This window comes from Rutilus rutilus (genome assembly GCF_951802725.1).
Source record: "Rutilus rutilus genome assembly, chromosome: 5".
NCBI classification, from domain to species: domain Eukaryota; kingdom Metazoa; phylum Chordata; class Actinopteri; order Cypriniformes; family Leuciscidae; genus Rutilus; species Rutilus rutilus.
Genome location: NC_140213.1, coordinates 8,141,605 through 8,169,497, shown reverse-complemented (window position 1 = coordinate 8,169,497; position 27,893 = coordinate 8,141,605). Strand labels below are relative to the sequence as shown.

Below are 27,893 nucleotides of genomic sequence, written 5' to 3'. Positions count from 1 at the left end.
TGGAACAGCCTTTGCAACGGGAGAGCATCTATGACGCTTTAAATGCTGCTTGTGTAGGCAGCTCACTAAGAAGTGGAATGGAGCCAACATCTAGTTTTGTAACATCATTGATCGATTTTTGAACAACCTAACAATCAAAGCACCGAAGCATAAATCTTTACACTTCTACAACAAAGCGGAATACTTCTAATATAGAGAACAATTTCAACAGCAGAACCTGTCACAGATGCATAAACTGTCCCTCTAAACACTCAAATTTAAGATTGATGGTCATGCCCTTGTAAAAAAAAGAAGTGTGCTTAATTATATTGATTCTCCACTTGTAGTGTACTTCAAATAATGACCTGCAGATAATATAATATTATACACTCATAGTGCTCTTTGTAGTAATTCAAATTAAATGTTTTACTTCAAAGTATAAATCATTATTTAATAATATTTTGTCATGCTTAACATAAGTACACTTTGATGCATTGACTAACAAGTGTATTATTGGATATTACATTTAAAGTTAATATATTTAAAAAATTTCAATTTTTGTAATTAAAGATATATTTAAATAAGTTTAATTACAAAAGGCATGGTGTATTTTAGTTTAACAAATGCTTGTCAGTACTTTTTGGCAGTATTACATATAATTATGTACTTAACTGGATCAATACAAGCACTCTAAAGGTCAGCTAATTGCATTTGAAATGTTTCCGTCGCTTCTAGTAAAGTAAGTTTCGCTCATGATTTCGCTCGTGAAAATGATTTCACTCATGGTTTGCTCTAGTTAATACATAAGAGACAACAGACACAAGATTGTGTTTGCCCAGAGGACACTCCTCATTCTACACACCTCATTTCAGTGCAGACACACACTTGGCTGAGGACCAAACCTCGGGGCTTACTTCTGTCTACAGTTAACGGCTGTACATAACCTGTGGGACCAGAGCCATGCTCCAGGCGTGAGGTAGCGAAATGAAAAACTCCCAGATGCTCTCCGCAAAATTTCTCTCTTCCCCCCCTCCGGCTTACCCTTCCTTATCTCACTGTTTCTCTTCTTCACCCTCTCTATACTTTCTTTCCTTCAGTATTTTATTTTTTCTCTCCCTCGTTGACCACACATGCCTTGATTTACCTTGAATTCTCTGAGTTTTTCATTTTCGGTTTTCATGTGCTTTACTGGCATGTCAAAAAAAAAAAAAAAGTACATTCGTATTGCCACTGGCTCCTGGGCTTTTAAAAAAATCATTGTTGTATGAGAATCCCGACAGGTGCAAAAGAGCAACATTGGCGCGACCAATGGTGTAACTTTGGGGTGGGTCTATATGTTTGTCTAACCAATGACAGGAAACCTGTTTAAAAAAGGTTGCCTTTCTGTTTTATATCCTATTATTTACATACTGTTTTTCTACTTAAGCTATCATTCCATCCATCCATCCATCCATCTTAGTGGTTAAAAAACAACACACTAACTCTCATTAACAATGACAGTGTTTATATAATCCTTGTTGATTATATAAACGCTGGCAATGTTAATTTAACACTGGGGGTTAGTGTGTTGTTTTATTTCATTGGATGCATACAGCACGATGAGGTCATGTGACAACAGTAGCATACTACTGTTGAAATGTTTATCACTGCATAATGTCTACTTACTAATTTTGTGTACTAAACAGTGTATGTATAGTATTCTAATCTGAGTATATTTTAAAAAAGTACTTTTAGATATTAATGAAATAAAAGGCCAGCGCACTTAGAGTACACTTTCATTACTGTTTCATAACACTCTTAAAGGTACAATATGCAAGATTTTTTTTGCCGCTAGAGGGCGCTACATTCCAAACAACAACAACGGCGTAGCTTGATGACGATGTGAAGGAGCGTGGAATGATGGGAACTGTCGTTTTAAATTCCACCGTGGATGTAAATCAGTCAGACGGGAATCGAAAAATCATGTTCATGGATGAGGTAAAGTTCTATTTTTATAAATGTTGCGTTTAATGACATGCTTTTTGTGGCGAGGGGGGCGTGGTTCAGCGCGGTCTGTAACGGGAGAGAGAGAAACGAGACGAGCGGGACGCAAGTAGGTCAAGTGCAAATAACGAACACCTGTATCTTATTGCAGTGATCGGCGTGGAGAGACCGCTTATAATCCGCGCTGGAACGAGAGAGAGACTGAAGAGAAAATTGGACGCAGAGAAAGAAAACCGGTGGATCCGAGCTCTAATTTTTTGAACTGTTTTGTGCCGTCGCAGTTGCCACGGTGAATGCGCGTTGTGCACGACTTTTGTTTGTTTTGCTTTATTTTAATAAAGTACGAGTCCCAGTCACGCCGACCCATCTTCTTCCTTCCTGACTCTTGAACCTCATCACACTTTTATTTCATTAAAATGAATTAACCGCAAGAAAAGTAAGGTTTAATACTACATTGGTTATCATAGATGTTACTGTATGTCGAATTCATTGTTGTGATAACGCGGCGCAGTTTTACGTGTCCTAAACAACTGTTGTAAAAGTACATTCGAACACCAGATAAACAATGTCAATAAACTAAACACAAATCTAAAGCAATAATACTTTCCTTACATAAACATAACTATTACCGAATGCTACAGAACCAGCTGCAATCGGTAAAGAATAATTGTGTTCCATAACGACTGCACGAAACAAGCTAACGTTTGTTGCTTGATAGACGCTACAACTACAACTTCCGCATTTGTCCAGGACTCCACGCAGTACGAGCGGAAACCGAGGGTAACGCGGATATGACGCAATTGACTGGCGACTCCCAGCTCCCCCCTGCTCTAACGCCCCGTGTCCTTGGTTAAAATCGCAATTTTCTCACGATTTAAAAATAGTTGGAAAAATTTGGGATATTGTAAGTAATCAACTTAACAAAATATATAACACTGGCCTTGAGATTGTGGGATATTTTAATGCAAAAATCTTACATATTGTACCTTTAAGTAAAAAGTGGACTTTGTAAATGTCAAATAATTTAAAGTACATTTTAAACATGAAACACAAGTTTCAATAGAAATTACACAATTATAGTAGTTTACCACAAATGCTTGTCAGTAAATTTGTCAGTACACCTTAACCAAAGACAACACAAGCAATTATGAAATGACATATACAGATGTACTAAAGTCTTACTTAAGAGGGTCAAAAATGCACTTTAAAGTTCATCTTATTGGGTTTAATATAAATTTCAACATAATACATTTTAATTTAGTAATCTGAAAACATTAAAAGAATATACTTAAATGTGAACTGAATGTGAACTGAATGATTTAGTATGCTAGTCTGAAACACCACATCTGTGCACATCTGTGCAGTTGCAAAAGTCAAACTCTTCTAGTTTGTTTCATCCCCAACGGTCTTTGCTGCTCATGTTGCCTCAAATCTCTATTGGAAATGAATGACAATATTTTGAATGAACGCACCATTTGGCCTACTACTTTTCTAGGGGAAGGCACAGTAAAGAACATTAAGTGGTAACAGTGTTTAAACACTATAAAGTAAACATTTTCATCTCTACCTCTTTGTTCTAATCTGAATAGGTTCAACACAAAGCATTGTGTGCACACTACTTGTGCCTTATCTCTTTTACTCTCATCCGTGTGGAATGTTCAAACTGAAAAGAACAATTATCAAGACTACAAAAGTGCATAAAACTTAGCTATTATCCAAAGTTGACTGCTAATGTTTGAACAGATGACACAAAAAGCTGTTGTCTTTGGATAATGGCAGATAATTACAAGCGGTATTATTGTCAGGGTACCCAAAATAAAGCCTTTTAACTCCTGATAATGATGGAAAAATATAGTGAGAGTCTTATTTATCTGACAAATTACTTAAAAAAAAAAAAAAGAGCTGGATAATTGGGTGAATTTAAAAAGGCATGTCACGTACAGTATATCTCTAGATGTTATAAAATATTTTGTAGAACGATGTTGTTATTCCTGTTCGTTGTGTACATTTTTTTGGGGGGATAAATTATGAACCAATTCAAGCTGATGGGAAAGTTAGGTTATGCTTTATAACTATTAGTTTATAGTTAATTCATATATCATGAATTTAGTCTCTACATTGTTAAAGTGCCCCTATTGTGCTATTTTAAAAGTTCCTAATTTTGTTTTGAAGGTCTCCTACAACAGGTTTATAAGCAAGGTATACAGTGCTATGCATAAGTTTAGGCAACCATGCTAAAGTTGACTAAAAAGAGGAATAAAAAATCATATTTTGCAAATTTAACTTAATGCCTTATTTTAAAAAATTAGGAAAAATCCAACCTTTAAGGACACCAATTTTCTTTGTGAATGAATAATGTATCGTAAATAAATAAATGTTCTTCCTTAAAAAACAGGGTGCATAAGTTTGGGCACCACTATGTTAAATTCCCATAGAGGCAGGCAGATTTTTATTTTTAAGTATTTTTTTTTTTTTTTTTTTTAGGATACTATGCATCCTGATAAAGTTCCCTTGGCCTTTGGAATTAAAATAGCCCCACATCATCACATAGCCTTCACCATACCTAGAGATTGGCATGGAGTACTTTCCATAAGATCATCTCTCAATGCAAATCAAACTAGCTATTAGGCTAACTGAAATAAAATCATGCCAATCTCTAGGTATGGTGAAGGCTATGTGATGATGTGGGGCTATTTTAATTCCAAAGGCCAAGGGAACTTTATCAGGATGCATAGTATCCTAAAAAAAAAAAAAAAAAAAATACTTAAAAATAAAAATCTGCCTGCCTCTATGGGAATTTAACATAGTGGTGCCCAAACTTATGCACCCTGTTTTTTAAGGAAGAACATTTATTTATTTACGATACATTATTCATTCACAAAGAAAATTGGTGTCCTTAAAGGTTGGATTTTTCCTCATTTTTTAAAATAAGGCATTAAGTTAAATTTGCAAAATATGATTTTTTATTCCTCTTTTTAGTCAACTTTAGCATGGTTGCCTAAACTTATGCATAGCACTGTATATATATAAAAAAAACTTTTCTCATAATATACATTGCACATCACCAAATGTTTCAATGATTCTCAAATGACTCGTCGGATGAATCAGTCTGTCAAAATTCCTCCTTTTGCGAGGGCCAGATGATCTAGTCTGTTGTGATTGGTCTACCGCTACAGTGCTCGTCAGAAGCTAAACGCTCATTACCATAACTGAACGTCAGCTGAGGCTTCCTCAGTCCGACTCGTTCAGGCGGTTCAGAGTCGATTCTTTCTTTAGGGAGACAGTAACTTCAGCTACAGTCATGTAACCGTGACGTCTATTGAAATAAAGTGTAGCCCCTTTTAGCCATTATTTATTACTTTAGATGTTTTTTTTTGTTGTTTTTGTTTTTGTAGTAGTGATTTAGATACTGTTATATTTCTGTGATTTACCATCTATCAAGTCGACTGAACAATATTAATCATTATGTTTAATTAGTGTTGGTTTACAGCTTTGTTTGAGCAATACATTGCTAAAATTGTAGCTCAGATTCTAGTCAGAATATGAGTCTGATACTGGTCCATTGGGCTGTGATTATGGGGTGTGTTTCAACCGAACCAGGAAAGAAAATGCCTCTGCACTCAATTGGATAGACCTACAACCAATCAGAGCAACGGAGTAAGTGACGTATGTTTTTCATTCATGTTTCCGATCGACAAATGCCTTGATCGCGGTTGTCTGTTCCTCTTTTAAAATTAATGCGCTGTCGATATCTTCTATAACAGACGCGATGGCGGAATCTACACATGATGCTTCATAAACAAAGTTCGGGAGGAGCACGTTCAAAAAATCAATCCAATAAACTTGTCAACAAACAATTACCAGGTCTACCCTATCAGCATGAGAGGAAGCATATATTTATTCACTCTGTCAACTCACCTAACATTCCTTGACAGTTTTCAGCATCCCTCCACTCACTCTTGGCTTGTTCTTCCACAGCCTGGAATACGGGGGGAGTACTTTGGGTCCGGGCCGAATACCGAGCCCGGAGCCCTCTCCTCGGACACGCCAAATATGCTTTGAGCATTTTGAGAACTTTGAGCACGCCAATCTGACTTATTTGTAAGTGTGAACTCGTGAAATCTCAATTCTCCAGCGGCAGTCATCTTTGTTGTAAACAAATTCAACCCAAGCGCTCTTTGGTGACGTGGATGATTACGTTATTGTTGATCATCTGTCCATCATCGTATAAAGCCCGTCCTGACAATTTGATTGGGCATAATAGCTCCACAACGGATCAAGTCCAGACCGAACTTCCCGACCTAAATATTTTGTGGGCGGGGCTAAGTTCGGCTGGCATCCAGGCTACTAAAATTGTGTAATAAAGACAATTTGACCCCCTGTTCTAAAGTGAAAAGTAAATTCACATTAATTATTTATTTGAATGGCACTCATTGAGTGATGTTCAAGTTTATTCACTAGAATAAGCCAATAATTATGGCTAAGTTGCCAGTAATACAGTACTACTAAAGACCATTTCTGGTATGTTCATGCTTAACTACCGCATAAATAATGCCTAATATTGCTTTACTACATATATATTCAGTTAATCATTAACTACTGGTGTGGTAATGCTTAACTACCACATGATTATGGACCCTTAAAATAACTACCAAACTCACTATTTGTACACAATGTATTAACAATGTAGAGACTTCAATTTAAACTAATAGTTTATAAATGATTTATAATACTTATTATAAAGTGTTTCCAAAAAAAGGTAACCTACTACTGACCTTCAAATTAATTTGCCATTAGATTTCAGCCGGTGACATTTACAAAAGCACAACAGACATTTAATACAGCCCCACTGTGCTCTTGCCACACATCCTTACAAACAGATGGGAGGAAAAGTCAACTCCCAGAGCTTGAGTCTGCATTCAGAGACACTGTTAGCAGTCATATGCTGAACGCTTTGGAGTGAGATCTTATAGAACAAGAAATATACAAGTACTTGAGTCACTGACCATTAAAACTTAAACTTGTATATGCAACCTAATGAGCTATATCATTGTCAGTTGTAATATATAGATATACTTGTACATTACAATACCATTTGATTATGATTCGAATTGCATCACATCATTTGCATCACTTAAACACACACAGCATAAACATGTATGGAAGTGATTACCGGTTTTCACTGTTTGCCAGCCCAGAGAGACCGGGCTACGTGCCTGTACATTGTAGGTGGTGATTGGACTGTGGTTGTCAACGCCGTGGCTCCATGACAACGTTGCAGTGGTATCCGTGATCTCCTCTACAATCACCACTCCAGGAGGTCCAGGAGGGCCTGAAAGAAAGAACAAAAACCTACTGACTGACTACACTACAATAAAAGATACGTTTGACAGACTTTCCCACATTTTATGATTAGTTCTTCAAGTGTTTGACAATAGTATCTAGCCTTCTACCTCTTGATTATCCACTGATTGGCACAATATTGTTTTTTTGTTATTTAAAGAGCGCGTTCGTAATTTGCGCCTATAGGCGGGCCCACAACGTGCGTTCAATTTGTCCTGTAGATGGTCTGCTTGCGTGCGTTAATCTCACGCACGAGCTGATCCATTTCCTCGCTAGAGAAGCTTGCAAATTCCGCCGTGTAAACAGCGAATCTGCCATGGCGCGAGCGCAACTGGCGGGTTAAAGGGGTGGTATAACGCCCATTTTAACAAGATGTAAAATAAGTCTCTGATGTCCCCAGAGTGTGTATGTGAAATTTTAGCAAAAAATAACCCACAGATAATTTTGTATAGCATGTTAAAATTGTCCTTTTTTGAGGGTGAGCAAAAATGCATCATTTTGTGTGTGGGCTCTATGCAAATGAGCTGCTGCTCCCGGCACAGAGGGCGGAGCTTCAACAGCTCATTCTTAGCGAAACCATATAGAGCCTTTTGTTGCGAGGCGGGGTTTATGTAAATTTGGGGGTCTGTGATGTCACTAACCCTGGAGGAAGCTCGTGTAGTACCTACCAGTCTTTTGTTGTAGTCCTTAAAAAGTGATTTTTGTAAAAGAAAATATCTCCCTTTGCTTTGAACTTTGTTTATGCTCAAACAGCAACATTACACACTAACTAAAGTTAGAAAAGTGAAATCATAGAGAGAACAGGGACAACTGTCGTTAAAATAGCAAAAGTGGATTCAGACACGCCCTAAATGCACTTGCGCCGTGCGCTTTAGACCATGCGCTTAGATCGTTAAAATAAGGCCCTTAATAGTTAACATTCTGTAACTGAGACTATGTTTTAATCTGAATGCAGTTATATACACATCTTTTTCTCTATGTTTTGGTCTTCCGTCCACATTGAGACAGCGTTTTTTTCATAAGAGCTTTTTGAAGATGCTCTCCAAAGTGGATTAATCACCATTTTCATGTTGTAGTGTGGACTGTTAAAACGGAGGTATTCAAAACTAAAGACTTATGTTTGGACATGTGATGGATATTGTACCTATATAGATATCTATGACTCCGCTTGTTTAGTGCGCACCAAGGTTCAGATGGCAGCGTTCAATTTATTCAAATAAACTGCACTGACAGAGCAGTTCATTTTAATCAAACCAAACCTACCTAAATGTAAACGTTAGTCTCGGTGTAATTAGCATTCGCAGATTTCGAGAAACTCTGTACATGTGTACACATGTAGAATTCAAACTTCACTCAATCTCTAATCAAACGAACAAGTGAACGTGCAAAGACCATAGAAGGATTTTGTATGACAGATCTCTCTGCAAGGATTTCACGCTGATTAAAGAACCTGCTCTCGTTCCTCTTTTTGTCTATTATGGTAGTGCACCAGTCCTCTTAGGCATGGTAGAATGGTGAAATGTTTTTATTTCTGTTTTTATACGTGCTCCTGCAGCCTCCTCAGTAAATGTAATCTGTGTGAGCAGAAACCGCAACTGGCTCAAGAGGAAAGAGTTGTAACAGAGAGGCTGACAGCTGCTTCGGCCAATGAAAGTCAATGTTCTGTGCGGTTTGAAAGGGGATGTGTTAAAAGGATGGACTGAAAGGAGCCTTTGCATTCGAGGATATTAATATGCACAGTGAGACACCATGGCAGCAGTATTATGGGTTTCTGTTTCAAGTCTGGATGTAGACCACATAAGGGTTTTCTTGTCTGAGAGTAAGCAGTGCACATGTGGAAGAGAAGTGGCCAACATCATGAACACACACGTGGCTGATGGTCCGGTAGGGCAGACAATACGTTTCTTTGTAGGCCAACAGTGTTTAATGCATGGATAGGCTAATGACTGTTTGTTTACGAAGGACTCGTACACATCAAGCTGTGGGGAGAGAAGTAATATATTCCACGAAAAATGTATTCAGTAGGAAATAATGAGCGAGATTTTATTTTATGCATTATGATTTGTTTGGATAGTGAAAGCAGGTCATGCTATGATTGGTTAATATTGATATGCAACTCTGGTTACCTCAGCAGGAAAGAAAAGTATTTTTCTCAACCTTTGTCCAACACAATATTTTCAAGGCTAAAATATTTCCTTTGGTATTTCTGCTGTAATAATGACAGTGCTGTTTGTTTTCAAATAGTTTTGATATCATTTTAGTAATCAAACATATTTATTTTGTATGATTCTGCAATATTCAAGATTTTGATTCTGTATGATTTTCAATAAAAATAATAGTTAATGGAGGATTTTTTACATTTTAGCATTTTAATAAAGTTTTAATTATTTGAAGTCATCCTGTGGCCCCCTACAACCAGTTGTAAACCATATTTTACTGAAAGATCATGAAAGCTCTTCATTTTTATAATAATCAAGTGGTTTTCAGGTTTAACATCCTTTAATCCTTTAAAATCTAACCAATTATAGAGTATAGAGTAATATTATATCTTTTATATACACTCTCCAGGCACTTTATTAGTTGCATTAACAAGCAGTTGAACAGGTGTACCTATCTAATCAGCCAATCCCATAGCAGCAACTCAAGGCATTTAGGTATGTCAATCAAGACAATCTGCTGAAGTTCAAATTGAGCACCAGAATGGAGAAGTAATCTGATTTAAGTGACTTTGAATGTGGCATGGTTGTTGATGGGCTGGTTTGAGTATTTCAGAAACTGCTGATTTATTGGGATTTTCACACACAACCATCTCTAGGGTTTACAGAGAATGGTCTGAAAAAGAGAAAATATCCAGTGCAGCAGTTCTGTGGATAAAGATGCAAGAGGTCAGAGGAGAATGGTCAGACTGGTTTGAGCTGAAAGTCAACAGTAACTCAAATAAACCAATCGAGGTCTGCAGAAGAGCATCTTTGAAAGCATCTTGAAGTCGAACCTTGAAGCAGAAGAGCTACAGCAGCAGAAGACCACACAGGGTGTCACTCCTGTCAGCTAAGAACAGCAAACTGAGGCTACAATTTGCCGGGCTCACCAATATTGCTCAATAGAAGATTGGAAAAACGTTGCCTGGTGTGATAAGTCCTGATTTCTGTTGCGAAATTCAGATGGTAGGGTCAGAATTTGGTATAAACAACATAAAAGCAAAGATCCATCCTGCCTTGTATCAACGGTTCAAGCGGTGGTGGTGGTTTAATGGTGTGGGGGATATTTTCTTGCCAAATTTGGGTCCCTTAGTAGTAAATGAGCATTGTTTAAACACCACAGCCTACCTGAGTGTTGTTGCTGAACATGTCCATCTCTTTATGACTAAAGTGTACCATCTTCTGATAGCCACTTCCAACAGGATAATGTGCCATGTCACTAAGTTCAAAGCATCTCACAATTGTTTTTTGATCATAAAGTAAGTTCACTATACTCAAATGGCCTCCACAGTAAACCAAATATCAATCCCATAGAGCACCATTAGGATGTGGTGGAACAGGAGATTCACATCATGGATGCAAATCTGCAGTATCTGCGTGATGCTATCATGTCAATATGGACCAAAATCTCTGCGGAATGTTTCCAGCACCTTGTTGAATCTATGCCACAAAGAATTAAGGCAGTTCTGGAGGCAAAAGGGGGTCCAACCTGGTACTAGCAAAGTATACCTAATAAAATGGCTGGTGAGTGTGTATTATTTTCCCCCACCCATATAATCTTGATTATATGGGTGCATATGTCAATAACAGTTGTCCTTAACATCATTTTGACATGCTAATTCATTGATAGGAAATAATGAAGGGTGGGACTTTTTTATCTATACTGATTTGATTGAACTGTTTAATAGTTTATGTATATAAAAAAAGTTCTGTACAATATTCACACAACCTTGGCTCATTTAGCGAAAAAGAAAATATTTCAGAATTGTAGTATGGAATATTCCGAAAACAAACATCTGTTTCTTTTGAAAAAATGCAGAGCGATAAATCATGAATCATGCACAATAAAAATGGGAAATTTAATCAGAAAGTCAACAGGGTCAATTTGATTTCGTGTTGTTTGTAAAGATGTTGTAATCACAGTTTTTGATTATGAACTGCAATTTATACTTTGCGATTCTCCTCACCTCTTACTAGCAGCTCAGCTTCTGCAAGTACACTGTCCGCACTCGTCTGAGCACGGCAGCCATATTTCCCAGCATGCTTCAGGAGGATGCTTCTGATCATCAGGTCTGCTGTGGAGGTCTGCTAAATGGAGGGGAAAAAAATAGAAAGTACAAAGGGAAACAGAGAAGTGAGATAAAGAGAGAAATAGACCTCCATGCAGTGTTTGACACCTGAGCAATGGGCTGCTGCTAGCCGCTATTGGCCTGTGTGGATTAAGAGATTCCTGTTCGGTTTAAGAGCACGCCATTACTTTCCTCAATCTGCTCTTCTCTGGAAATGAGAAACGCCCCAGGCAAGACTGCAAATAATTCAAGGTCTATATGCAGCTCTTTAGTACTGGGGCTGATTAAAATTACAGCACATGAATCAGACAGCTGGGTGCTGCGCCACTGTCTGCCATGTACTGTCTCGATGAATATGTGTTGCCTTTGAGGAATATTCTGGATACCTCACATCAAAAATTTAATAGAAAAAAAGACACTGTAGTTATATTTGACATACAAAAAACTAGGGATGCACTAGGGAAAATTTTGGCCGATACGATAATTCTATATATTTGAAAGCCGATGACTGATATATAATCTAAATCCAAACTTTTACATTAAAAGCCATGTCCCAAGCACACAATTATAATGTTCTCATTATAATTTTATGTAGCCTATATCCTTTTCAAAGTGATTCCAATCATATTTCAAGCAATTCAAAACCATCATGGCAAACTGAAGTGTCTCAGCTGAAGGAAATAATACATTATTTATCTGCTTTAATATATTGGCCAAACTTTCTTATTGGGCCGATAATGGTAACATTAAAAATGAACATATATCGGCCGATACTAATATAGTGGCCGATATATCGTGCATCCCAACAGAAAACAAAAACTATTTTTGGTTTTGGCAGGACAAATGAGAAGTAATATATTATCACTTCAGATACTACTATAAACTAATATGGAAACAAGTTTTACTAATCAGTCGGTAATAGCAAATTTAGGTTTGAGACTGTCCCATGTTAGGTAATCAGTAGTGCCCTCATTAAGAACTAATAACTAACTATGACAAATTATAAAGAATTACCAATTAATTACTTATCACATCATTAACCTCTGTCTGAAATTTGAGCGAATGTCTTTTTTTACTCTGAACGTAGTCATAAAATGCATCCCTAAATACTCAAGTGTTACCTAGTCGCTCTTCAAGAACTAGTAGTGATTGGACCATAAGTCCATTAGACCATGAGTGACTAGATACTACTTGAGTAATTGTGATGCATTTTAAGACCACATTTTTTACCCCTTGTTACCCTACTACTCATTTGTCCTACATTACTTCCTGCATTACCTATTAATGACTGGAGTTGCAAAGTTAATTATAGTTAGTAGAATGTCTAGAGTAGATTTTTGAAATAAAGTGCAACCAAAAATGAATAAATAGTTATTTTCATAGTAAAGTTTATATTTTTTAGTTGACATCTAGGTGCAATATTATTTATAGTCAACAAAATGTCTAAAGTGCACCATCCAAATGTCTAACTAAATGCCATTATACACAACGGATGGACAGAATTTACCCCAAAATATGGGTAAATAAAATATAATTGCAAATTAAAAGCGGATTTGTGTGATTGATATTTTCCGCGAAACACTTTAAACACCGGAATTAGTACTTCTCGGTATAAAAGTCTATCATGTCTAAAAGTTTCTATGACAAAATAACATGAGATTCAAGCCTCTAAGTCTTTAAAAATTAAATAATGGGACATTAAAATGTACCATATTACTGCAAAATGCCTACTGCATTAAAAGAAAATACATATCTCTTTATTTCTGGTTCTGTCTAATGATAAAAAAAAAAAAAAGAAGCTATAGTAGACAATAACCTCCACAATCCACAAACTCTCTCTTTCTCTCTTTAACTTTTACTCTCTTTTCCATTGAAATGAAAATGTGCTATGAATATTCTAGTAAACTCTGCCTACTCTGGGTGTTTTTGCTGAACAGGCATTTCCTGGGGTTCATGAGAAAATCCTTTGGTTCAAGTGTCTCATAAAGTATTCATTAACACTAAAAAGCTAGCGACAACATGAGAACAACACGCAAAAAATAAATAATTCAGGTGACTGTCATGCAAATAGGTCTGTTAATGCACCTCGATAGTGGAATGAACATCAGTTGAGTCCCTCTATACAGCTCATTCATACGGAAGCTTATTTCCGTCACAGAATAAAAAATAATCGCACAATTCTGAGTTTACATCTCACAATTCTGACTTTTTTTTTCTCACCATTGCGAGTTTACATTGCTGTGATATAAAGTTGCAAATGCGAATTATAACGTCAAAATTACAGGATATAAAGTCGCAATTGCGTCTTATTGTCAGAATTGTGAGATATAAACTCGCAATTGCGAGAAATAAACTCCAATTCTAAGGAAAAGAACTAACTTTTTTCCTTTAGAATTGCATGTTTATTTCTCATAATTTTGACTTTATAGCACGCAATTGGGAGATAAAGTCAGAATTGCATGATATAAAGTCACAATTGCGTGTTATAAAGTCAGAATTACACGTTTATTTCTCGCAATTGTGACATTATAACACGCAATTCTGACTTTATATCTTGCAATTATGAGAAATAAAGTCAGACCTGCGAGATGTAAACTCGCAATTATGAGATAAAAAGTTGCAATTACCTTTTAAAATGTTTTCTTATGTGGCGGAAACAAGCTTCAATACATTCATGCACTTGACTAACTCTAACCTATTAAAAAAATCAATTTTATCAGCGAAGGTTGTGTGCCATTCAGAATTGAACAGAGTTTATTTTCTGTACAATTCCTGAATTTAAACAGGATCAAGATTTATCATTTGAATGTGAAAATTAGGAAGTAGAATTAAATATGAATGTCATTTGCATGTTGATTTGGATGAAAGCATCGGCTAATTTAGAGCAAAAAGGAACAATAAATGGACGATTTAATCAGCTAATTTTACATGAATTACTCACTAAACAACCCAAACACCCAGTTACTGTAGCTGCTGTGCCAATTAGAAATTAAAGCCATTGTGGGATAATCAAATATAACACCTCTAAAATGCAGGCTAACATGGCACATGTACTGTATCTTCCCACATCAGGTCACAGTGCATTTTTTTTAACAGTGACAGTTTCATGGCAGATTGGTGCTCAGTGATGCTGTGAAGGGAACCAAATGATATTGTCAACCAAAAGGAAGACTTAAATATGCCTATAATATGATACAGAGAGGACACACGATGGCTTGAACTTAATTGTGTCAGCTGGAGCTGTGGAGTGATCAGTACCTATTGGGTGTTACAAGAATGCATGCGTGAGATGAGGTGACTTCATGACTTTATGTAGTTTATGTTGTTATCCAAGCCAGACAATCAAATTGCTGAATGTTCTCAAGGAACGGTTGACTAGTTGTCCAGAATCCTATTAGTGAGTTTGACAACCCAATGAACACCATTAGAAAATATGGAGTTTGTGTTATGAAGTGTGGAAGCGACGAACCCATCTGCAGACCGTTTATTGTAGACGAAAAGGGAAAACAAAACCCACAAGGGGGCAAAACATAGACAGGACAAAGAGTGACTAAACTAGACTATGACTTGACAGATAACTAGACGATAAACAAACAGCAAATACAGAATCAGAACTTTCTTTAGACAATACTCTTGACAGGATACTCACAGAGAAGATTACAAACACAAGGTTTCACAATGTATGATGAACCGGCACAGGACAGCAAACACAGCAGGTGACACAGATGAAACAATAATGACTAAGGAGGAGAACAAGGGGGCGGGGTTAAGTAACGAGACAACACAAGCACATGGCCCAAACAAAAGGCCGTGTGCTTGCACAAAACATGGGTCTGTCATGATCCTGCCTCAAGACTAGAGAAAATCAAGGACAAGAAGGCAGAATCATGACAGTTTGCTCCAATGTTGAAAATGTTGCTGCTTAACTTTTTTGTGGAAACAGTGAAATTATACCATTTAAAAGTCTGGTTCTAAGATGTACTCCAAAAAATAAAAATCAATACTTTTATTCAGCAAGGGCACATTAAATTGATCAAAAGTGACAGTTAATCCATTTATAATGTTACAAAAGATTTCTATTACAAACAAATGCTGGTATTTTGAACTTTCTATTTATTTAGAAAAAAAAAGAAAGAAAAAAAATCTGCTTTGCCATCACAGGAATACATTTTAAAATATATAAAAAAAATGTTTATTTTATTTATTTATTTTATTTATTGTAATACAATTTTATGATATTGCTGTTTTTACTGTATTTTTGTTCAAATAAATGTGCCCTGTGAGCATGAGACTTCTTTCAAAAACATAAAAACATCTTAATTATATATATATATATATATATATATATATTTTTTTTTTTTTACATTTACTGCATTTATATAATAAATAAATAAATAAATAAATACTTACTGTATAATTGTGACCCTGGACCACAAAACCAGTCATAAGTCGCAATAGTGGCAATAGCCAAAAATACATTGTATGGGTCAAAATGATCGATTTTTATTTTATGGCAAAAATCATTAGGATATTAAGTAAAGATCATGTTCCATGAAGATATTTTGTAAATTTCATACCGTAAATATATAAAACATTTATTTTTGTGAGTGAACGCAGCACAATCGCGAACATAAATGGACAACTTTAAAGGCGATTTTCTCAATGTTTCGATTTTTTGGCACTCTCAGATTCCAGATTTTCAAATAATAGTATCTCGGTAGTAGTATGTCCTATCCTAACAAACCATACATCAATGGAAAGCTTATTTATTCAGTTTTAAGGTGATGTATAAATCTCAATTTCATAAAATTGACCCATGTGACTGGTTTTGTGGTCCAGGGTCACATTATACAAAACACAAAAATGTTGTCTATTCAAAAGTAAAAAAAAAACACATAAAAAAACATTAAAAAAAAACTTTATCAGTTGCTTCTCTCACAGATGTGGTAAAAAAAAAAAAAAAAAAAAAATTTGTACTACTAAATTCAAAGCAATCCAAAGCACAACAGACGCCTGTGCATGTGAAATCACTTCATTCGGTGATTTTGTGGTCGGCAGAAAGCCTGTTGATGCGCTGTAATCAGGGAGTTTTCTCGAGAGTGTGTGGAGCTGCTGCTCCTCTGAGACTCTGATAAACATGATGGTGTGATTCACAGCGGGTCTTTCATCATGATGACATACGGTCCTAGCTGACCTTTCACTGGATTGATTCTCACTCCAGTTAAAGCAGGATTTGGTGCAATGTGGCATCTCTAAAATAAGTAACTGAGACTCCATCTGTTCAGGAGCAACAGATTGAAGATAGAGTTATGATACTGGTTTCAAAAACCATGTTAGCAGTTAAATACTTGAAAATTCATTTTTAACTGTTTTCCTCTTTTTTGGCTAATTAATGACATTCAAAATACGAGCGTAGGGAAGCGGACAGAGAGTTTATCACCATGTTGGTGTGTCAACCAGATTGGATTATTTACAATATTATCATATTTGTAGTATTAAAAAATCATTAATTGCTAGTGATATACTATACATATTGATGATTTATGAAAAAGAGTTCACTGTTTGAATTAAATCTGATATTTTTAGCTGCCAATATCAACTAAACTAAGTTCAAATCAAAATGCTGATATTGAGAGGTGATAGAAAAAAATGTTAGTTTCAATTGAAAAAAAGCTCTAATATTTACTACTTCCAATATTAGCCAAAGGAGGTATATGCCAATAATGGACAAAATACTAATACTGACAGCTAATATACAACCAAAATATACATAAGCTAATTAGAAAAATGTCTCTTTACCTACACTTGTACAAAAACATACCTATACATACAATTTACTGCCATTTCCAGCTAAAATGACCAATAGTGGCAGTAAAACTACATCAACTTTAATTCATTTTCACACAAATTATGATTACAAGGGCAGATTATCAATTAATAAAGACTTATGTATGCGTTTTTCCTTGCACAATACTACAAAATGACCTCAAAACACTTTTACCATAGTACATGATTTGTAAACTAAACTAAAGCCTGTAGTTTCACTTGCCATCACGTTTAAATATTATCTTCTTATAAAATCAGCCAGATATATCTAAAAACATATATTTGCGTATAAATAAATAAAGCCATTATTGACCAACACGCCACTGAAATATCAGAAGAAAAAAATTTGATTTTTGCATCTTTTTAATATTAGCTGCTTTGACCAAATCGCGCCCATGCCATCAATTTACAAAATATGAATACTGACTGATACCAATAGACCACGCACCAATAATAACTGATATATTGTATAATCTTGCAACAATAACACAGTGTAAGTAATATTACTATCCACAAAACACCAAACAGGTGTTAGTCAGTCACATTCGACGTTACGTCGATACTGACGTAATGGGATCCAAGATTGGCCAACACGTCAGTATCGACATAACGTCTCAGTTCCCTCCTTCAGGGAACAAGGGTTACATCAGTAACCGAGACGGTCACCTACAGCATCAGCACAAGTACGCAGTGACACATCTGTGGTGAATCCGCTTACTGTTTGAATGTACTCAAAGTGACTGCCCTCCTGCTGGGTGTTGAGCGGTTGGGTGTTGAGCAGCCAGAGGAAGGACACGTCCAGCGAGGGGTCGTGAGTGACTTTACAGCTGAGCACCACACTCTCTCCCACCGTCACCTCCACCCGGATGGGGCTCAACTCCACCCGCATGGGCTCTGAAACATCAACGTCATTCTGTCATCAGAACAAAAGAACCATATGACACTGAAGAACATCTGCAGCTATGATAGAAACTCTGAACACAGTCACTAACACTAACACAGCTGGATCTCTACCTGTTGAGATAACATAAAAGTCTCCTGATATTAGAGTAACAATTACAGAAGAATACAATAAAGCATATTTTGTTACATTTTGGAGTTTGGAGCAGATGTTTTATACCATCTTTAATTTTCTCGTCAGAGCAAATTTTTCCAGAACATTCAGCATCTGGCTCATATTCACGATCTCAAACATATTCTCAAAAATATCATTTTAAATATCTTCAAAATCAATATTTTGATCACTCACAGCTTCTTTTCATATCCACCATCAAGTGACAGTGACACTATAATATTTGATTGCATTCAGTACTTGATCCGCAGTAAATCGCTGAGCCATTTCAAGTTTTGCTGATGATACTTCCTAATCTTTTGTTTTCTATCTGCAGTAAATATGAGTGAAACGTCACTTCATCATTGTGTACCGATCACTGCCACCTTGTGGAATAAAAGTGAATTGCACTTATTCAGTCATCAAAAGATTCATTATTGTTGTGCAGAAAAAAATTATAATTACACTTACAAACCTCGGGTCGTTAGCAACCCTACACACATTTTTGAAAAAAAAATGTTTTCTTGTTATATTGTTTATAATGAATTAATTAAATAATTCTAAGAAGGTTGATGTCTAACTTAAAAAAAAATGAATGAGGAGGAGGGTAGTGAATGACGTCCCTGGTCACTAAAGACCTGAGGTATGCGTTTTAAGGGTTAAGAGAGCGAGAATTTAAACAGAAGACAACCATAACTGCAGCGTGTGCTTAGAATAAACAGAATGATATCGTACGCTGGTGTGGACACTAATATAGTTATCGTTATAATTATCATTCTTGGTGTGAGCAGGCCCTTACACCATTTACCATGGACAATGGGACTTTTTAGTCTGCAGAATTTCGCTAATGTGATCGCACCTTATACCTTTTACATTGTCTGTTATTTTTGAGAGCGATCTACCTCAGACTCACTGAACAGCCTTATAATAGGTTATGAAATAATGATTCTGACCATGACATAACATTGTATCTTTAGGGTTTCCTTCAACAAATACTTCCATACGCCAACAGTGATAAAATCAAGACAATCTGTCCCATGCCTCCCAGTTATTATCTGTTTTCTTGGTAAAGAACAACCACCTCAATAATAGCTGTCCTAGGAGACAGTAGATGCTCTTGTGAGTAGATTCTTGAGCGAACAAAACAAACATCTTCACGCCTGATAAGCTGAACTATTCTTCCATCCGGCTCAGTCAGACGGTCTGTTTGCTCTTGTGGTTAACCATGGGCTGAGGCTAGGCTGGGGGTTGATGAGGGTCTCTTACCTTTCACCAGAAGCACGGTCGTCAACTCTGCTGATCCAAACTGGTTTTCCGCACGGCACACGTAGCTTCCCTCATCCGAGCGGCTGGAGTTAATGATGCGGAGGGTGTTGTTCCGAAGCAGCATGATCCTGTTAAAAATGGAGAATTAATTTGCCAGAGGAAATATTTACCCACGTCTTTAAGGTGAAATAAACAAATAAGCCTAAAATAAGTGTAATGGTTACAAAAACTAATCAGCATGTATCTGAAGTATATAACAATATAACATTTATTTAAAAATATCTAATGAAATATACCAAAAGTACCACTGTATTACCAAATTTTTAGCACCATTGTATTCTCTAAAATACCTCACAGTACCATGTAAATATGGTAACTATTCAGTACCATAGTAGAGAGTGGCCCCAAAATGAAATCCACACACACACACACACGATATATATATTTATATTAAATCCACTTGTTTTGTTTTTATATATTTTTTATATTTGTGCCTTAAGTATCATACTATACTTTTTTTGGGCCATTGTATATCAACAAACCAAGGTAGCCTATTACCATACATCATTGTACCATAGTACCATCATTAAGGCACTAGGCAACAATTTGAGATTTTAGTATTCTGAAGTTCTGAATGTAATTGTAAACATGTCACAAGAAAAACAAACACATATAATACATAAAGATTATAAACAAATAAAGTCTACAAAATGCTCAAGATTTTTTAAAAAGCAGACTCTTTGGCTGAACTAAAAATGAACTGATAAAACGTCATCCTACTTACACTTTATGAGCAAGTCTTGTCCTTCATTGTTATTTTAACATCTAGATTTAAAGATGGTGTTGTCAATAGAGTCATTTAAAATGTTAATTGCCTGATATTATCTGAGGATTAGTACGTTGATGGCTATCAAAAGACATTAGCCAATTAACTGTTCAAAGCAATGAAAGGGCCATTAATTATAACAATTAGATGTAAAAGTTGGTGTTGGTAAGGACAGAATGCCCTGATGATTAATATGCTTGCCCAAGTATATGGCACGTCAAACGGTCTTAATCGGAATACTGTTAATTTGAGTGGAAGTCAAGATGAGATATACTCCTAATGACATTTCATTCTTTCAGAAACCAAGAGAGAGCAAGAAGGCAAATTCAATTTAACAGAGATAACGAGAGTCTTGCTTTTATCTTATCGCTTGCTCTCATTCACTGTTCTGAGAGAAGTTTCAGAGAGCACCTCTGTGCTGCCCTCATATAATGAATTAACTACAGACAAAGAGAGAAGTCATTTCTTGTCTGGGGTCCAGGGAAACACAATGGAGAGATTTTTTTGTAAAAAAAAAAAAAAGACTAAAAAGTCTCCCTCTAAAGAAACTACTTGAGAACTTCAGCACATGAGCAACAGGGTCTCGGCTTTATTATAGCCCCCAGAAAGCCATCACCTGAAGAGTCACAAAGTGAATGATCAAAAAAAAACAAAAAAAGTTGTTATCTTTTTCCATCATCAAACTTTTACTGCAGGCCTTTTCATAAGAATCAACAACCTTTTTAACTCTTTCCCCGCTATACAGAATTTTCCGTCATTTATGAGACAAAGCTTCCCTACCATTTCCGTGTTTTCACTGTTATGCGGTAGGGGGCGCTACTACGCATCTTCTGAAAGAGTACTGAATCTCCTGATCAAAACACAGGCGAAGAAGAAGTAGAAACAAGCAATAACATATGTAAGCAGATGCATATAGTATACACAATAACGCGATCATCACCATTAAACAGCATATATATCAAAACTGCCAAATGTTACCAAACCCAGGATGAGCTATAGGACTGTGCAAGCTTTGGGGGTGTTGATGGACTCGATCAGCGTGCCTCCTTCACTTGTTCCGCCATGCTGCTCAAGCATGTTGGGCTTGTTTCCATCAGAGTGTGCATGTCTCTTTTACTCAGCATACAGCGGTGTTGTGCATTTTAACCGACTGATGTGGGAAAAGGATTCTTGAAATGCATTCTAAAAATCTGAATAATTCATAATAAATAGTGGTAACACTTTATTATAAAGTATCCTTGTTACATATGTTACATGTACTTACCATAGTAATAACAGTTAATTATGCATAATTAGATGCAACTAACCCTCAACCAAACCCTAAAACTACCTAACTCTATAGTAAGTACGTGTAGTTGCTTAATATTACTCAGTAATTAAATATATAATTACACTAATTATTCACTGCATTTTGAAGGGCCCACATTAACAATATTGTGCATGTTTGTTATCGTCATATATTCTATTACCGTATATCTGCGCATGTCTAAAATGTAAATGTCGGTGCATTGTAATTACATTAAAAGTACTTGCATTTAATTAACATCTGTAGTTACATTGTTAACTTAACCCCTAACCCCTATGTAATTCAAACCATGACCACAAAACAAACTCTAACCCCTAATCCTGACCCTAACCCTACCCTTACTCCTAAACCCAACCATACCTCAAAATCATTAGCAATAATGTGGGAATTTTCCTGAATAACATGCAGTTACACAGTAAATACAAAGTCTTGAGGGTATTTAATATTACTAAATAGTAGTTATGTAACATTCAGTTCAGTTTTAGTTTTGTTTCATTCTGTTACCTGTTCTGCTTTGCCTGAGTTATGTTTGCTAGTTAGTTTCTTTAGTGAATGATTATGTTCACCTGTGTTCCGTTTAGTTACTTTGTTAACTGTATTAATAAAGCCCTTCGTTTCCTCAGTCCTAAATCCGGTCGTTTGCATTTGTATGGTAATGTTATATGAGTTTGATTCTTGTATTCTCTTGTGTGTTTCGAAGTAAAGACTTTGTTACTGAATTTCCTGCGTCATGCAATCATTGCCTTGAACGTGACAAATCAAGGCCACCTTAAAGGTCCCATTGCATGAATTATTTTATTATTTTATAATGTTTCCTGGGGGTGCCCTTATAATGTTAGTATGTTTTTTTAGATCAAAAGTTGTTATAATTTAGAAATAAAAGGCATATTTCCTAGCCTGATTTTAGCCTCTGATTTGAACGCTCTGTTTGAAGGGGCGTGTCTGCTGTGAGACTTCAGTGTAAACGCCCACTGCTGTGATTGGCTGACATGCTTGCATATGAAATATCTAGCATTAATGTGGAACTCTCTCGAAAACTTTTACTATTACAGCTATTATACGTTTTTACTATTACAGCTATCGGGATTAACGAATCGTGAGAAGTTTTTTAAGTATTTAGATCTATTCCCATCACATAAAAGGTTGCAGTGATGAGCATTGATCGCGTGAATAAAGATCTTATCATTGCAACGCAGTTTCTGCACTCTCACTAATGATTTCACCAATGCAGACATGAAGTAAGTACAGTAAGAGCTTCCTTGTGCAGTGTAACAGCGTCATTGATTTCATAACGAGTTTTGGCAAGTGTCCAGATAAACTCGCGCTGTGTGATTGACAGCATGGGCGATTGGAAAGGGATTGTTCTTTGATTGCTTTCTATATATATATATTAATCACAGTTTAAGTAAGATTATTTTCATCTTACTAAGAGAAATGACGTGAAGTTGATCGTTTAGTCACTGGCTTGATTTACTGATGCATAAAAAGTATTGAACGACTTTGTTCAAGTTCAGACAGATAATCTTTCTCTCAATTACACATCAGAAATTCACGTAACCCACTGGTTCTTCAGAGGCTCAGATGAAGGAACTAAAAAAATACCTTTGTGTTCATTTGTACATCCAGACAATGAGCAACTGCCATGCTTCGCTCGTTTGCAAGCCAAACGTCTAGCCACTGGGGGATCATAGGCAGGCTAGGGAAACTCATATTAAGGCGAGACACTACAGGTGAATAGGGTAACATTTTTAACTACTGTAGCAGATATCACCATGAAACTTTCCCAGTTGATTACCTACATTAAGATGAGAAAAAAATGTATTACAAGTTTTCTGTAATTTAATGTTTAAATTTGCAAATTAGGCAATATCTAATTAAATATGCGCTAATTTGCATATATATATAAAAAAAAACGAAATCTGAGTATTGGATAAAGCCAGGTTAAAAAAAATTTTTTCATTGTGTTCACATATTAGATGTGGGAAAATTACAGAGGGATTTATGGATATCTACTTTTGTTATCCTGTAAATCAGAAAATACTGTCAATAGTCTTAAAAAAATGATTTTCGCCATGTTTTTTGGAATAAAATGTTATATAAATCAGGCTAGGAATAATATATTTACAAATCCCTCTGTAAATGTCTTCATAATATAACTACGTACAAGACTGGAAAGTTTGGTGCATATAGGTGCTACTGAAGTGGAGATTTCGGACTTGGAGTATGAGAGAAAAGTCATTTTGATCATGATCATGATTTTGATTTATCATCAGCCAATGAGATTGCGCATTCAGCCCTTTTACTTTCATGATTGGTTGCTGATAAAAAGGAAATGACCATATTTGGATCCGACAGGATTGTACAGGAGAGAGAGAGCTTCCTAACGGTGCTTGTGATGACAGGGAGCAGACCGCGATCGCGGAGCAGCATGTTGATTAAGAACAGCAACTTTTGTTGAATTTATGAGAAATCTACAGACGCAAACAGACAAAGTGTAATAAAATAAAGACCTAAATGTGTATTTCGGACTTTTTTTCACCACAAGTCTGAAAGAAGACAAATATCCAAAAATCTCTAAATTGATTAAAAAAAAAAAAAAAACGATGTTTTTGCCTGCTGTGTCTCGCCTTAAGGTTAAAAAACCTCATAAAGTGAAATTTTCATGCAATGGGACCTTTAATTTAAAGTGTGACCACTTCCGATAGCCAAGTGATTCGGAGAACAATAGTTTCCCCATCTATATTCTAGTATATTTTTTTCCTCTGCTTTGATTGACAGATGTGTGACAATGAATATACAAAGCAATCATATTATTAAAATTCAAAGTGTCTAGACAAAAGAGAGTCATTTTTTTCCCTATTAATTTGTCTCATGATGTTTGGCTTTCATATTTACAGCATTAAGCACTCTGATCCAGCAGACGCTGATGAGAATTGGCAGGCAGAAACTCACAAAGGCGTGACAAAGTGTAACCTGTACATGGAAAATTCATAAGGAGACATTGGCTAATAGACATTCCTTCAAGTAGGAGAAATCGAGAACACGCATTCGACAAGGACGCCAGAAAGGACACAGAGTGGAGACCGGTGGGTATAAGCATGTAAATGAGCCTTTGTGACGAAGGTATAAAAATGAAACGTCCCCTTAGAGCCACCTAAAATATATTTTAGGCCACTCAATACAAAGATCTCACTCTCCTCAGGAGAAACATCTTTTAAAAATGCAGCAAGTGAGAAACATCCGTATGCTGTACGGAAACGGCTGGATAAACACAGAGGAAAATATCACGGAACATAATCACAGGCTTGTTTACAATGGACCGATTTTCCATTTCCCTGACTATGGCTTCTTTGCCGATATTAATGAAGGATTGGCCGCGGGGTTTTGAGAGTGGCTGCCCATACTTTCGAACTAATGGGATTAATACTTTTCATTTGGAATACAAAACCCTTGAACATTAGCGGAAATCCATGTTAATTACAAACCTTCATTAACTCCACACAGCTGTCAATGTAAGATAAACGCAGGGCAGCTTCGATCCCACCCCTGCTCCTCTCACGATTGAGCTTCTCTTCATTTAGAGACGTCTTCCTTGGATACAGCTAATGTCAGAAAATCCTTTTGCTAAAGTCACCCGTGTCCAGTCAAATTCATTTCGCTCATTTCAACGACCATCTGACTGAAAATCCATTTGAACTACTGTTATAGTTGAAGTGGGAAAAGAATGTCTTCTTTATCATTCAACAATGCAGTGTGCTGGCAGAGTAATCCAAACAAGTAATACGATTCTCTCTTGAATCTTCTACGGTAAACTGTAGCTCATCCACCATTTCATTACATATCTTTTCATAACCTTGGTAGTGCTGATCTGATTATTTTAAATCTTATTACTTGTGGAGCTTCCCAAGCCAGAATCACTACTGTTTATTCTTTAAGGACTTGAAGAGACTATACACTTCAGCGCATAACTTATCGCACACAGTTTGTGCTGTAGACGTGAATGATATCTCAAACCGTGCAGCTTGTTGAGGTATGTTATTACTTTTATAAGCAACCTGACTTATTTCAGTCTAGAAGGATGAAAACAAGGGAGAAAATTGAAAGCAACTGAACTGAGCTGGACGATGACATCACTTTTTTTTTTTTTTTTTTTTTTTTTTTTTGAGCGGCTACATGTATAAATGAACTAAATTAATAACTTTTTTACAACAAAAATGAAACAGCACTGAACTTCCTTAAGCTGGACTGTGATGCTATTTTCTTCTGGAAACAAACTTTGTTGCATTATTTTCCAATTATCTCTGTCAATCTCTTTATTGTAAAAAAGCGCTATATAAATAAAGGTGACTTGACTTGACTTAAAGGTCTGTTCACGCCAACGACAATAAAGTTTCAATAATCAGTCTAATTCTATTAGAATAGGGACATTCACACCACAACTATAATGCTAATGACACAAAAGTATATCGTATGAATCACTTTCAGAAGGCTTTTTCCCAGCTGATGAGTGATCAGAATATATATAAAAAAAACGTCACTATAGTGGACGTTTTTTTTATATATAATGGAATTAGTACTATTAACTTTATTTACCCAAGTTATCTTAACAATAAGTTATTGAGTTACTTGGACACAAATCAAATATTTTGTTTTATGCTTAATTTGTTTGAGTTAATAAACTTAAATGATTTAAGGCAATCGGTTTCCTCAAACGGTTTGAGTTGAACTAACTCATCAGGTTTTACAGTGATGAGTTAGTTCAACTCAAACCGTTTGAGGAAACCGATTGCCTTAAATCATTTAAGTTTATTAACTCAAACAAATTAAGCATAAAACAAAATATTTGATTTGTGTCCAAGTAACTCAATAACTTATTGTTAAGATAACTTGGGTAAATAAAGTTAATAGTACTAATTCCATTCAGTTAATATAACTTAAATCTATGAGGTACACTGTAAACCCGAATAAGTTGGCAGAACTCCAAAATTTTTTAAGTTCTGAAATTCAAAGTTTAAGTAAGCAGAACTAGCAGATTTTTATTTTGTACTTAAACATTTCAAGTTAGGAACAATTAAAATGTATGAGTACATTAATTCATACAATTAACTTTCAAGTAATCTCAATGTGAACACTTTTATTAGTATAAACTTAGTTAGCTTTAAAAAGCTTATCTGCTAACATACTAATTTGCTAACATATTATTAATAGTAATAGTATGTTATACAGAAGCACTTGCTTTATTAGTGCAACAATATAAAGAGATTATTTGCTCTCAAATCAAGCTCATGCACCACTTGTCACCATGATGGTAACATATCCTAAAGCCAACATTAAACAGAAATTCTTCTAAATTAGCATAACAAAACATTAATCACTACTAAATCTCACACTTAACATTAATCTTACACAAAAAAAAAAACACACATTATATTACACTTAATTTTAGCATTTACTCTCCCTTTCGAGTGCCATCGGCAAAGCATGCTGGGAAATAGACATCCCAGCCGTTTCAGTTAAACTTAAGTTCGTCTAAATTAAAATAAATAATTCCATAAAACTCAAACCAATGAAACAGTTCAGTTTACTTAAAATATATCAGTTCTGTGAACTTGAAAGAAAAAGAAAGTGCTGAATACTCATAAAAGTTAATTCGACTAAACTAATTAGTTTAATTTAAGTTTGTCCTACTTAAACCAGTTAATTATTTTGAGCGTTAGGGTTTACAGTGTAATATTCAAAATGTTCATTACTCCATTAAGGTTCTATATAACATTCCTGGTTCTGTTATTTTTACAAGCCAAATAACCTTAATCTGGTACTAATTAGAAGTATTTTTTAGCTATTAGCTATTTTTTTTTTTTTAAATGAGAAGGCATCACTCAACATTTTCATTCTGTTGTTTTTATTTGGTTTTGAAAAATCAAAAAAATAAATAAAATAAATAAATAAAAAGCTGTTTAAGTTATAATTTTATGTCATGTATTGTAACCATCAAGTTAAAAGTTGCTTGATGGTTTTTACAGTTTGAATACATATTATAAATATA

General features: G+C 35.6%; 1 protein-coding gene across 3 annotated transcripts in view; it reads right to left on the bottom strand.

Annotated features, from left to right (window-relative positions):
• cntn5 (contactin 5) overlaps positions 1-27,893 on the bottom strand; it is a 312,302-nt gene that overhangs the window by 27,499 nt on the left and 256,910 nt on the right. For 2 of the 3 annotated variants that reach the window (XM_084408897.1, XM_084408899.1), the window contains 4 exons: positions 19,716-19,843; positions 18,117-18,292; positions 11,471-11,591; positions 7,136-7,294 (listed from right to left, as the gene is read on the bottom strand). In XM_084408897.1, coding sequence (XP_084265023.1) covers positions 7,136-7,294; positions 11,471-11,591; positions 18,117-18,292; positions 19,716-19,843 — 584 coding nt within the window. The remainder of the gene's footprint in view (positions 1-7,135; positions 7,295-11,470; positions 11,592-18,116; positions 18,293-19,715; positions 19,844-27,893) is intronic. The other variant, XM_084408898.1, reaches the window with a different exon arrangement.